Source organism: Solanum tuberosum, unplaced genomic scaffold, assembly GCF_000226075.1.
Source record: "Solanum tuberosum cultivar DM 1-3 516 R44 unplaced genomic scaffold, SolTub_3.0 scf00040, whole genome shotgun sequence".
In the NCBI taxonomy this organism is placed as follows: Eukaryota; Viridiplantae; Streptophyta; class Magnoliopsida; order Solanales; family Solanaceae; genus Solanum; species Solanum tuberosum.
In genome coordinates this window covers 548472-561566 of record NW_006238964.1, presented here as the reverse complement: position 1 = coordinate 561566, position 13095 = coordinate 548472, and the positions used below count along the sequence as shown (strand labels likewise).

At 31.7% G+C, this 13095-nt stretch overlaps 1 protein-coding gene and 1 non-coding gene across 3 annotated transcripts; both read left to right on the top strand.

Moving 5' to 3' along the window:
• The first annotated feature begins 4117 nt into the window (after positions 1-4117).
• LOC102590274 (dnaJ homolog subfamily B member 6) lies at positions 4118-6737 on the top strand. 2 transcript variants are annotated; one of them, XM_006342840.2, is made up of 6 exons: positions 4118-4560; positions 4653-4746; positions 4875-4948; positions 5717-5773; positions 6080-6319; positions 6412-6737. In XM_006342840.2, exons 1-6 carry the CDS (start codon positions 4474-4476, stop codon positions 6517-6519), a joined length of 660 nt encoding a protein of 219 aa, XP_006342902.1. In that variant the 5' UTR covers positions 4118-4473; the 3' UTR covers positions 6520-6737. The 2 variants fall into 2 exon arrangements, with proteins under 2 accessions (XP_006342902.1, XP_006342903.1); XM_006342841.2 differs by having other exon boundaries at positions 6408-6737.
• A 2851-nt stretch (positions 6738-9588) lies between these two features.
• On the top strand, positions 9589-9661 carry TRNAA-UGC (transfer RNA alanine (anticodon UGC)). Its single transcript has one exon. It is a non-coding gene; the product is annotated as a tRNA-Ala (tRNA).
• The last annotated feature ends 3434 nt before the right edge of the window (positions 9662-13095 follow it).

Here is a 13095-nt window from a genome sequence, read left to right as displayed (position 1 = left end):
AGCCATTTTATATATTTTGGTATAAAATGTGTTTGTGTTTGTATAAAGCGAGAGAAAAGTGTATATACAAATACAAATATATATATTTTCGTCCTATATATTTATAATTATTTAAATACAAATCTTATTATACAAATTACAATGTATAAATGAATTTATACAAAACTGAACAATTTGTATAAAATTGGATGTTTGTAGCGAATATACAAATCAAAAGCTCCATAGCAAACATAAAATTTGATATGGAGCGCAATTATGCGAACTATAGCTATAACATACAAATATGATTTTTATATTTGCTATATGTGAAAATTGTTCTTTCATAAAATCAATGCATAAATTGCCATATTGTTCCTTTTTACCCTTGTGAGTTATTAGCCTTGAAAATATATATTTGACCAACTTAGAAAAGCTAAGTAAATGATTCATGTTCATTGGTTAAATTAATTAATCAAAATAAATTAATTTATATTCATTGATTGAAAACTTGAGTTCCAAAAAAATTAAATAAGGGTAGAAGGGTAAAGTTACATCATTTCTTAATGTAAGTGCAAAGTAAAAAAATGTCATATAAAAGAGGATTCTTAATGTAAGTGCAAAGTAAAAAAATGACATATAAAAGAGGACGGAATGAGTAGTAATATCTTCTTGTGATTAGATAAGAGATCAATTATTTTGACTAATTTTGAAACCTAAAGATATCATGTAATGTAGACTGGAGGGAGGGAGTAGTTCATCTCAGGAATATCAAAATTACCTCATAAAAACATAATCCTCTTTGATATACGCATTATATACAGAGAAACAATCACACATATACGCATCCTTTACTCATAGGTAGTAATAGAAAATTCGTTGACACAAAACAAGTATATTGTATAATACGGAAGAACGGCCCAGTGATTGATTATGAGCAATTAATTATGTAATTTTAGCTCATTTATCAAATTTGAAAAGATTTTATCGCGATTTACTCCAATTAGTTGGTTGATATTTGTATTCTTTTTTATGCGTGACAAATTAAAGTATAATTACAATTATAATTAGTGAAACCATAATTGAGGAGTTCTATTTAAAGTGATGTTTATCAAAATTAGGAAAAACTACATAAATGGGTCATAAAACTTAAAACAATTACATATTCATACCCTAATTCAAAGTAATTCAAGAAATACATATTCTCTCAAAAAAAGAAAATTACAGCTCATACCCCCATTCATTAAAGCTGGTAATATTCGTTTAATTGATATTCAATCAATATCATATACTATATTGGTATCATTAAGACTGATAATTTCGCTTAATCGATACAAAATCAGTATATATATATATTTACTGTATTGGTATCATTAGTGTTTCTTGTTCAAAAATTACTCATTAGTCAATGATATTATAAGAGTATATGTATATTGTTATGCTATCATTAATGTTTCTTGTTTAAAAATTACTCATTAGTCAATGATACTATAAGAGTATATATATATTGTTGTGGTATAATTAAGGTTATTTGTTTAGATATTACACATTAGTCAATGATATTGTAAGAGTGTATGTATTTTGTTGTGATATCATTAAGGTTCCTTATTCAGAAATTACTCATTAGTCAATGATACTATAAGAGTATATATATATTGTTGTGGTATAATTAAGGTTATTTGTTTAGATATTACACATTAGTCAATGATATTGTAAGAGTGTATGTATTTTGTTGTGATATCATTAAGGTTCCTTATTCAGAAATTACTCATTAGTCAATGATACTATAAGAGTATATACATATACTCTTATAGTATCATTGACTAATGAGTAATTTCTGAACAAGAAACCTTAATGATACCAATACAGTATATATATATACTAATTTAGTATCAATTAAGTGAAATTTAGCTTTAATGATACCAATACAGTATGTGATACTGATTTAGTATCAGTTAAATAAAATTAGTTAGGGGGTATATAGTGTAATTATTTAGTTAGTATGAATGTAAAAGTGTATATGTTTGTAATTATTTTGCTTTTATGGGGTATTTGCTTAATTTTCCCTAAAAATTATTATTAGAGGGTCCAAAAATAAGGCCCACATAATGGTATCCTTAGACATTGTAATGTGTTATATATATGACGGGCTCAAAGAAGTCCAAATCCATCTCTAAGGAGGATGAGTCATGCTGCAAGTGTAAGCCCAAATTCATTTTAAACAAGTCCAAATAGAGGGCCTTAATGTTGAGGTTACCTTACTATTACATAGCAAGCCACGTTACGTTGCCTAGCTCGAGGGAGTTTCTTCATCTAATCAAATTAAACCATTCATTGTAGTTAAGTTTATACTAATATGTATATCATTAGGATATACTCTGCTAGTTCCCCGGGTACCTCTTCCTCCACTATCACACAATTTGGACTCTTTTCGTGAACTAGGTTTACGTAAAAAAAAAAAAAATGAAAATTATAGATGCTTCAATTAATCATTGGAAAATTCGAGAAAAAAATGGCATTGCATGGTACTTGTTGATTAGGACTGATATTTATGAGAATTCTAGTGCATGTGGCTGAAATTGAAATGCACGTTGATTTTTGTAGAAAAAAGCCTTTGGACCACACGTAGAAACCAACAAATTATTCCTTTACTGAACACAAAGAAGAGGCTAGAGCATCACTGGTTTCCAAATATATTTATCAAGATCAAATATGGCCAAAAGGAGACTTTTCATATTGTCGGATAAATTATGCATGCCCCATCTAATTAATGCTCTCAATCGATTTCAATTTATGTCGCATGTTTAATTAGACACATAATTTAATTTTAAAAAAATCGTTAGTGTCTTTTTATGAAATTGATAGTCATTTTTCGTCCTTGTTTGAGCATATTTGAAAAAAACAGACACGTTTAAACTAACCATCAAGGCAAATGACATGTCTGCTCTTACAATAAAAGTCCGACAAATTGCATGATTTTCAAACAAGTTATATATGGTTCGAGTCTATAAAGAATTTGTGACAACACATCATCCTGCACTTGGAAGAAGAAGTAGAAAAAGGAATAAATATAGTGATAATTTGATTCTTCGTTGCCGTAGTAAATAGGAGAGAAAATAGAATTTAATTTTTCATTTTTATAAAAATGAATTTAAATGAAGTCGTACATGTTTGTTGTGACTTGTATGTTGTTGACCTTTTTGTTTGTAGCTTTAAAATCATGATAGTCCGATATGGTATGTGACTAATCCATGTTGAATATGGTACGTATAAAGTCATATCCGTTTGCCATAATACGCATGACACAAATAATCCGGTATAATTCATGCAAGACAATCAATTTAAATATAAAATGAAATCAACTAATATGAATTGCATGAGATATAAAAATAATTTTTCCCCGAAAATTTGGGTGATGTGAGCCGTGAGGGACTGCATGCTACAAATTGCGTTACACATGTAAGCTGTGGGGTGCTAATTTGGAGTGTGCAATGAATCTCACCAGTTTGGTCCAAAACAGTAAGTAGTTTCTAGTCATCGATCGTCAAAAATTCTATTATCCATATAGTAGTCATAAATAAATGTGTTACTCCCTCCGTTCCATATTAACTTAAGCTTTGAAGTGTTTCACACCCTTTAAGAAAAGTAGGTTAGGACATAAATTAAACATAATTTTTCATTTTTACCCTTATTAATTATTGTCAAAAATAACTAAACATTAATTATAATAACTAATTTCAATACTAACTTAAAGGGTAAAATTGGAAGAATATTTTAAAAATAGTCTTGAAGATTGAAAATTTAAGTTAATTTGAAAAACAAAAAAAGGCTCAAAGCTTAAATTAATATTAATATGGAATGGAACGAGTATTTACGTCAACCACACCTTTAGTCTGTACTACTAGAACAGTGTTCTCTCCTAGTTGCACTTTTTAAATTTCTTCCAGAACCCCAAGTTGCAACTTTATTGCCAAAAGATAAATAAATACAACTTGCAATGGCTATATGGTAAATAGTTCGAACCAATTTGCAATGAGTGGACCCTAACCTTTTTGGGTGTAGGTCCCACTTTACATTCAGCCCACACAATTATAAAATAGAGTAGACAACACAAACGTTTCTCATCCTTAAAACAGAGTATAATAATGCAAAAGGGCGAGGAACAGAGAGATGAAAGAAGCTTCTGGATACAAATATCTCGTACCGTCATTGAATCTAAGCCGTTCATTCCTTAATCTAAGCCACACATTAGGGACTTCGGTGTATTAATGGAAGGCCCGTTTCTGGAGAGTTCTTTTAAGGGAGAGTTGTTCATCTCTCTTCACACTTGTGTTTTCTCTCTCTAACTAAAGTTCCGTGTCTATACGGCTTTTAATTCTTTGAAGAAAGAAAAAAAATCTAATCACTTTTTGTATTAAAGGGGCTGGAGATTTGTATTTAATTTGTCGACAAGACAGGAAATATTCTGATCGGTTTTTGGTGGGTATTGATCGAAATATGGGCAATGATTATTATGCAGTTTTGGGATTGAAAAAGGAATGCACTGAAACAGAGCTTAGGAATGCTTATAAGAAGCTTGCACTGGTCAGAATTTGAAAATAAATAAATTGAATCTATTCTTCATCATCAAACAGACTCATTTTAGCTTTAATTTGTGTTTTTTTATTATTATATAGAAATGGCACCCAGATCGCTGTTCAGCATCGGGGAATTCGAAGTTTGTAGATGAAGCAAAGAAGAAATTTCAGGCAATTCAAGAAGCATATTCTGGTACTTATTTTATGCTTTTTTTATTTTGTAACATAATTTGCGCCGTACATATTTAATGTTTTGTCCTGCTAAAAGTAAAAATGAACTCTGAGAATTGGAAATGTATTAATACATTCAATTATTTGCAGTGTTATCGGATGCAAACAAAAGGTTTCTGTACGATGTAGGAGTTTATGACTCTGGTGATGATGACGACGAAAATGTAATAACTTTGTTCTTTTATATATACTCTCATGTTGAAAGTTCTAAATCATGTCGCAAAATGTACGCTGATACTTGAGTGAAGTTTAATTTTATGACTTTATTGATAAATAAGGAATGTTTTGTGTCATGCTTGTAGCAGGCTGAGTATCTTCATGTTGTTCCATTTGTTTTTACATTTTGAGAGGGCTAAAAATGGTGTTCATGTTGAATCTCAAGAAATGGGATCACGTAAGATTATTTCCAAGTACTAGTGTTAATCAAGCATGAACTTTTGAAACATTGAAGAAAAAGGTTGTCTTTTTTTATCCTTTAGGCAAGTCATAGAAGAGGGATGAACATGGAAGTTTTGGTTTCTTCTAATTATGCCGGTTATTCTATTGAGGATAGCTTATGTCTCCATAATTGTTGTGCTTTTGCTTTCCTTGAGCCGGGAGTCTATTGGGAACATCCTCTCGACGCCAAGGTAGGGGGAGTCTATTGGGAACATTCTCTCGACCTGCCAAGGTAGGGTTAGGGGTATGGTTTGCATACTCTCTACCCTCTGGAGACGCAGACGTCACTTGTGGGACTATATTGGGTATGTTGTTGTTGATTCAATTGACGACGGATAATTAGATCCTGATCTTTATCCAAAATATACTTGGTTTAACTTGTATGATATTGCTCAAGCTGGTATGGACACCACGGTTGTTCCTAAAAAAGATAAATTGTATATTGCATCAGGCAAATTCTTGTTACAAATTTTGAAGTGGATTTTCTTGTGCAGGGCATGGGTGATTTCCTGAATGAAATGGCAGCTATGATGAGCCAAAATAAGTCCAATGTAAGTTCTCTTTTTTTTCCCCTTTTATCTTCTTAAATTTACAATGAAAAGATCCCACAAAAGGAGAAGGAATTTATGCTTCTATACTGGGTGCTAATTTAATAAGAGTGCCTGCCTATATATAAGATGTTTGTTGAACAATACTGACATCATTTTCACTTTTTTGGGTCTGCTAAACTGAAGTAGTCTACACTTGGGTTTGTTTTTGCAAATTCGTTTATATTCGGTGAATATAAATACTACATTAGTACTTTATTATAACATAGAGGTGGCATGGTGTTCAGATGGTGTTCTATGAATTGACAGGAAAATCAGGAAGAAACCTTTGAGGAATTGCAGGATATGTTTGACGAAATTTTCAATAGTGATAATGGGATGTCTTCTTCTTCTTCTTCTTCTTCTCGGACTGGAACTCCTTCAATGTGTTCTACTACATCGTCTACATCTTCCAGTGAGACCTTTTTTACCTTTTCCAACAAAAGAAGTTCAGGTGAAATGAAGTCGGGTAAAGGCGATTCTTGCCAATTCCAAGGATTTTGTGAAGGGGTTAGTTCCCGTTTCCTATTGCTGTACTAGTACTTTTATGGTCATTTAGGTTGTTACTAATTCAGTTAAGTATTATTGATACTTGAAGACAGGTGGAGCATCTGGAAAAAGCAATGAAAGAGAACGGAGTCGGAGGAAAAATTCCAAGAGTGGACGGAAGCAATAGGATGGATGCTAAAAGGCAAAAGGTTCTATCATGAGTTTTATCAAAGGATAGGGAAAATGAATAGAGCTGCAGCTGCCTGCTTAGTCCTGGTTTAATACAAGTCTTTTTGTGGCTGTTTGTTATTTAGGATCAGAGTTTTTCCTTTTTCACAGAAAGTAGGATCTTCTTTCAACTAGTGTATTGTAATTCTATCTACCTAAATGTCATTCAAAAGGTTTTCACCAGACACCAATTATCTTACCATTCCTAGTATTTCATAGCGTAAATTCTTTCTTCAATGCTTAAAGACATATTGTATTGCTATTGAATCAAATGATGTTTCCATTTATATTACTGTAGTAGTTTCCAAAATGGAATATATTATCATTCACTTGCAAAAAGATTTAGAGAACGTTAAACATGGGTTTCAACTCTCACATACATATAGTAATACAACATATGTATAGGTTTAATCTCCTTTTAAGTCTTTCCTCATCTTCTTTCATTTCTTATATTAATTAGGGCAAATTACAGAAATCACATATTTTTAAGGCAAAATTACAATCTATTCCTTAAAAGTTTATAATTACAGAAATCTCTCAAACGGATACAATAATATAAGCGCTGATACATTAATATGATGTGCGAGATACATTAATCGTTAAGTAAGATACATTACATTTTATACATGATACACTAATCTGATGTACATTTTATATATGATACACTAATCTGATGCGTGAAAATGAGAAATTTTGAAGATTTGTAAAACTTATAGGGGATAATAGTAATAAGTAAACTAAAAGGTGAGATTTCTATTCCTTAAAAGTTTATAATTACAGAAATCTCTCAAACGGATACAATAATATAAGCGCTGATACATTAATATGATGTGCGAGATACATTAATCGTTAAGTAAGATACATTACATTTTATACATGATACACTAATCTGATGTACATTTTATATATGATACACTAATCTGATGCGTGAAAATGAGAAATTTTGAAGATTTGTAAAACTTATAGGGGATAATAGTAATAAGTAAACTAAAGGTGAAATTTCTCTAATTTTTCCTAATTAGTATTACATAATCATATCCACTTTGAAAAGAAAAGAAAATATAAAAAGGTCAACTAGTGGCCAAAAGGGCAACCCAAATCAACTTGGGTTTTGTTAGTTAAAGGTGAGACTTGAAAAGACAAAGGCAAGTTTAATAAAAGGCATCCAAATTCAATTTGTCAAAAAGTTGAACGAACTTGATTCTGTCCCACGCCATGCCTTTAATCAGCAACTTGTGCAAGCATATGCTAATAAGATAACTCTGCTTGTTATTGTGAAACGATATATATTTATTCATTCTTAACAAAAATGTTTAGGTTTGAATTCTAAACTAAAGTTGGCTTTGTTAGAATACGTCCTATCTTTCAACTCGTAAACAAAATTAATCAAGTGCCAAATCGAATGCTGTCAATTAGGAAACCAAAAAAAAAAAGTATGCTTCTGCTCAACTTGCACTCATGTAGATTATGAGGCTCTAATAATAGCATTAGCTTTATTTCCTAAATCAACTTTGTTCTTTTGTGTGCCTAATTACTTTTTTCAACTGAAGGATTATTAGGTTGCCAGCCGTTTAATGTGAGTAGTATTAGATTAGATGGATGCTATTATGTAATTCAACGTTCAACTAGCAAATGATGGATCCCACTCGTACAATAATTATCTATTGTCACACACTTTTTAAAATAATTAGTGCAACTTGCTTTTGTTTAGAACTAATTTAATGAGTCTTTTATTTTATTTCATATTTTTGGTTGAAAAAATAAACTATTGATTTCTTAGTTGACTGGTTTGCAACTTGTAAATATCGTGTAACATGTCGTATAGATTTATTTATCTAAGGTGCGCCAATAGTATAAATAATTTTTACACCGTCAAAGTATTTAAATTTTTGGTTATAGTAGGTTAATTAGTTTATATTTTATATTACCAAATTAATCAATGATAAAATAATATTTATTGATGAAATGAAAATATCATTTGCGAGTAAGTTTTTTGTCATGTGATAATGACTAAGAGCATGTTTGACATTGCTGTTCGGAGCCCAGAAGCACTAATTTTGAGATTTTTTTTGAAAAAGTAGGTGTTTGTCAAATCTGTAAAGGTGCTTTTAAATAGAAGTAGAAATAATTTTTCTGTTGTTGGGAAGAAACAAAATATTTTTGCTTCTTAAAAAAAGCAAAAGCAGAAGCAGAAAATTATTTTATATATATATATACCAATATTTCTCTTATTACTTAATTAACATATCTCATATGTTTGATTAAGTTCCGTTTAATAATTTCATTTTTTATTTTTATATAATAAATTTTATATTGTATTTTCCGCTTGCTTATTATTTTATTTATTATTTTACGTATAATTTTACAAAATTATAAAACAAGAAAAAGGTAACAAAAATATTTTTGTAAGATTAGGAAAGAAGAAAAAACATAACAATTAAAGATTTCTGCCCTTCAAAAAAATGTATAATATTGATTGAAAATTTGAATATGAACATTTTATTTTAATAAAAATAAAAATTTAATTTAATTTTTTGTAATAGATGTTTAAACTAGTTTCTCTCTATAAAACAATCTCAATATTAAAAGTACATTAACACTTCCCCTTAATCGTAATTTGACTTTCAAAAGTACTCTTTAAAGAAGATTAGGCAAACACAATTTACTTATAAAAAACATTTTTCAAATAAATTAGTCAAACACAAATTGTTTTTTTTTTCAAAAGCACTTTTTTCTGAAAAGCTATTTTAAAGAAATGCTTATGAAAATAAGCAGTTTTTAGCAGCAATGCAAAGAGACTCTAAAACAAGTAAAATATTATGTGCGAGTAGCTCTAGTTTATGACTTTATTCTATTGTTACTAGTTATTAAATACATGAGTAAAATTTGAAAATAATCAAAAAATGAATCGAATCGGATCAGGGAAAAGCTAATCAGTTAAATTTAAAACCGAACTTAGTTGATTCCCATTAATTTTAAGCAAAATCAAATCAAGACATCATGAACCCCACCTTTGCTTTAGCCAAAGAATTATATTGTAATAATGAATCAGAGTAACAAAAGGGGATGTAGCTCAAATGGTAGAGCGCTCGCTTTGCATGCGAGAGGCACGGGGTTCGATCCCCCGCATCTCCATTATTTTTGGAATTTTCTTCAACTTCCAACCTTTGTAGAAATCTGCCTCAAGTACAAACAAACAAACAAACACATGTATTACCAACAAAATTTTCTTCAACTTTCTACCTTTGTTGAAATCTGCCTCAAGTACAAACAAACAAACAAACACATGTATTACCAACAAGAGTTGTGGTGAAGTGATAAGTACTCCTTCATCCTTAACAAAGAGGTCTCGGGTTCGAGTCCCTTGGGTACGGAGTCGTCTTTGTTAGGGAGCGCTTTACCTCCCAATGTTGAACTTCCCGGCGCGAATCCGAATTTAGTCGAACTCCAAAGTGGATACCAGACACCGAGTGGAAAACCAAAAATAAAAAGACATACACATGTATTACCAAATAGCAAAATGTCATACAAATCATAAATGGAACAAGTGTATGAGCTCATCACTTACAACAGATGGAATCAGTCAATAAGAACACCAAAATTTGAGATTAATAGTGTAAGATTCTGTTTGTGTTGGCTTAAAAAAAAAAAAGCTTTTAAGTCAAAAATAAAAAGTTAAACTGAAATGACTTCTGAGTCAAAAAATAAAAAGTAGCGGGAGACCTACTTTTGGTTTCTGATTTATTTTAAGTTATTTTTTATATTTGTTAAACACTTTCAGAAGTCAAAAACTGACTTAATGTTGGGTATGTAGCAAGAGTAATGGGAAATGGAGGGAAGATGAAAAGAGAGGAACTTGAAAAGTTGAGAACTTGAAGAGTTGAGAACTTAAAAAGTCCTCTTATGCTTTATTGAAAAGGCATTTGTCCCTCATTGGTGGTGGAAAGAAAAATAGGAGAGTTTAAATATAGAAATACTCCTATTAATTGTTAAAAGGGTTGGAAAGAGGGACCCCCCTCACGCCGTCGTCGTCGTTGCTCGCTCGGCTCGGCTTTGGCTTTGGAAAATGATCGATCGAGAGATTATTTTTTGGACAGAGTTTGTTTTAATTATTTTAGTTAATTATTTATTAAATTAGATTAAATTAAATGGCCAATGTTTTAATTAGTTAATTAACCAAAGTGTTTCAATTAATTAGTTAATTAATCCGACCCGACTCGGATCCACGCGCGACCCATTTTATTTGAATTTTCCGCCGTTAGAAGTGACTGTTCTGAAAGGTTGCAACTTTCAGAAACAGCCATGACCGTTTGAAAGGTTTCAAACTTTCATGAATGGTCGTGTGGATTCTGAAAGGATTGCAACCTTACGAAACCAGTTCCTCTTGCCTATAAATACATTGATTCTTCAGACTTATTCCTTACGAATTTTTCTGATTTCTTCTTCTTCTTCTGCACAAAAATTTCTTCGTGTACTTTACTGTTGTTGAGTGGTTCGCTGACACCAGAGTTTTGGGTATCAATACACTGGTGATTGAGATCATTCTATCCTAGGAAGACATTTCAAATCAAACCTCGGATACTAGAGGGGAATAATTTCCTTAAGGGGACACTGTGCATTCAGTGGGATTGATCTTTTTCTGATTCTGTTTTTTCCAGATTGTGGTACGTTTTACAGATTTTAGTTTTGTCTATTAATTTATGTTCATCTATTCTTACTGGTTTATTAAACTTTGGTTACTTCGTGTTTCTGGAAAGTTTATTGAAATCAGTAATTCTTGATTTTTAAACACAGATTGATAACAATCTTAAGGAAATTATTTTATTCTTTTTAATCTGTGTTTCTGGTGGAGAGAAAAACCTTCGTGGTTTTATACTCCTGTCAAGTTTGCAACTTAAGTTATTGCTTACTGAGTCATTTGTATCAATTTATGTTTGTTACAGATTCTGAAATGGCTAATAACAATGTTATGGTGGCTGTCGTTGCACCAACCCGAACTGTTGTACCACCAGCAGAGAAATCGAGAAAATTCTTTGGTGTGAATTTCAAAGGATGGCAGCAACGGGTATTTTTCTGGCTTACCACTCTTGGTCTGCAGAAATTTACCAATGAAGTAACTCTAGTGCCTGCTGCTGAAATGCCAGACAGAGAAAAAATTATGATTATTGAAGCATGGAAATAGGCAGACTTCTTATGTAAGGGCAACATTTTGAGTGCTTTAGAGGATGACTTATATAATGTGTATAGTGCAATGACAACTTCGTATGCACGTTTGAAAAAGTTTGTGGTCGCAAAGTTTTTAGACTATAAAATGCCAGTTAGTAAAACTGTAGGATCACAAGTGCAGGAACTTCAACTTATTTTTCATGGTCTGATTGCTGAAGATATGGTAGTAAATGAAGCGTTTCAAGTGGCTGCAATGGTTGAGAACTTACCTCTTTCGTGGAACGACTTCAAAAATTATTTAAAGCACAAACGTAAGGAAATGAAGCTTGAAGATCTTGTGATTCAGCTCAAGATTGAGAAAGATAACAAAACCGCCGAAAAGAAGTTTCGTAAGAGTTCAACAGTAATTGGAGTTAATATTGTTGAAGAAGCTCCTACCAAATACAAGAAGAGAAAGAAGTCCAACGGACAGAAGTCAGAACAGGCCAAGAAAAAGTTCAAGGGTAACTATTACAATTGTGGTAAGGCTGGTCATAAGTCTTCTGACTGTCGTGCTCCAAGAAAGGACAAAGACAAAGACAAAGGCAAAGACAAAAGTCAAGCAAACATCGTGGAAGAGATGGAAGATGCAAATGACCTTTGTGCAATGATCTCGGAGTGCAACTTAGTTGGAAATCCCAAGGAGTGGTTCTCGACTCAGGTGCCACTCGACATATTTGCTCTGCCAAAGAAGCCTTTGCAACGTACACTCCTGCTGAGGTTGATGAATATTTGTTCATGGGAAACACAACAACAACAAGGATTGCAGGAATTGGGAAAGTAATGTTGAAGATGACATCCGGCAATGTGTTGAGTCTGAACAACGTTCTGCACGTTTCTACTATTTGGAAGAATTTAGTTTCTGCTGTACTGCTCGTTAAAAACGGGTTTAAGTGTGTCCTAATTAGTGACAAAGCTGTAATAAGTAAGAATGAGATGTTCTTAGGAAAAGGCTACCTCACTGAGGGCCTCTTCAAACTGAATTTAATTGTTGTTGACAGTATTAATAAGAATTCTGCTTCTGTTTACTTATTGGAGTCAAATGATTTATGGCATGCCCGTTTGGGACATGTAAATTACAAAGCCTTGCGAAAATTGGTTACTTTAGAAGTATTGCCTGATTTCAAATGTGATAAATCGAAATGTGAAATTTGTGTAGAAAGTAAGTTTGTTAAACATCCTTAAGTCTGTTGACAGGAATTCAAAACCTTTAGACTTAATTCACACTGATATATGCGATATGAAGTCGACACCATCTCGTGGTGGGAAAAAGTATTTTATAACTTTTATTGACGATTGCACTCGATTTTGTTATGTATATTTGAGCAATTGATGCATTTAAGCAATACATAGCGAGTCTCATT

Excerpts from the sequence above, each read along its gene's own strand:
- LOC102590274 (XM_006342840.2), top strand. The coding sequence starts at position 4,474 with ATGGGCAATGATTATTATGCAGTTTTGGGATTGAAAAAGGAATGCACT. Across the intron at positions 4,949-5,716 it reads GTGATGATGACGACGAAAAT|GGCATGGGTGATTTCCTGAA; the intron begins GTAATAACTTTG and ends TTTCTTGTGCAG. Across the intron at positions 6,320-6,411 it reads TCCAAGGATTTTGTGAAGGG|GTGGAGCATCTGGAAAAAGC; the intron begins GTTAGTTCCCGT and ends ACTTGAAGACAG.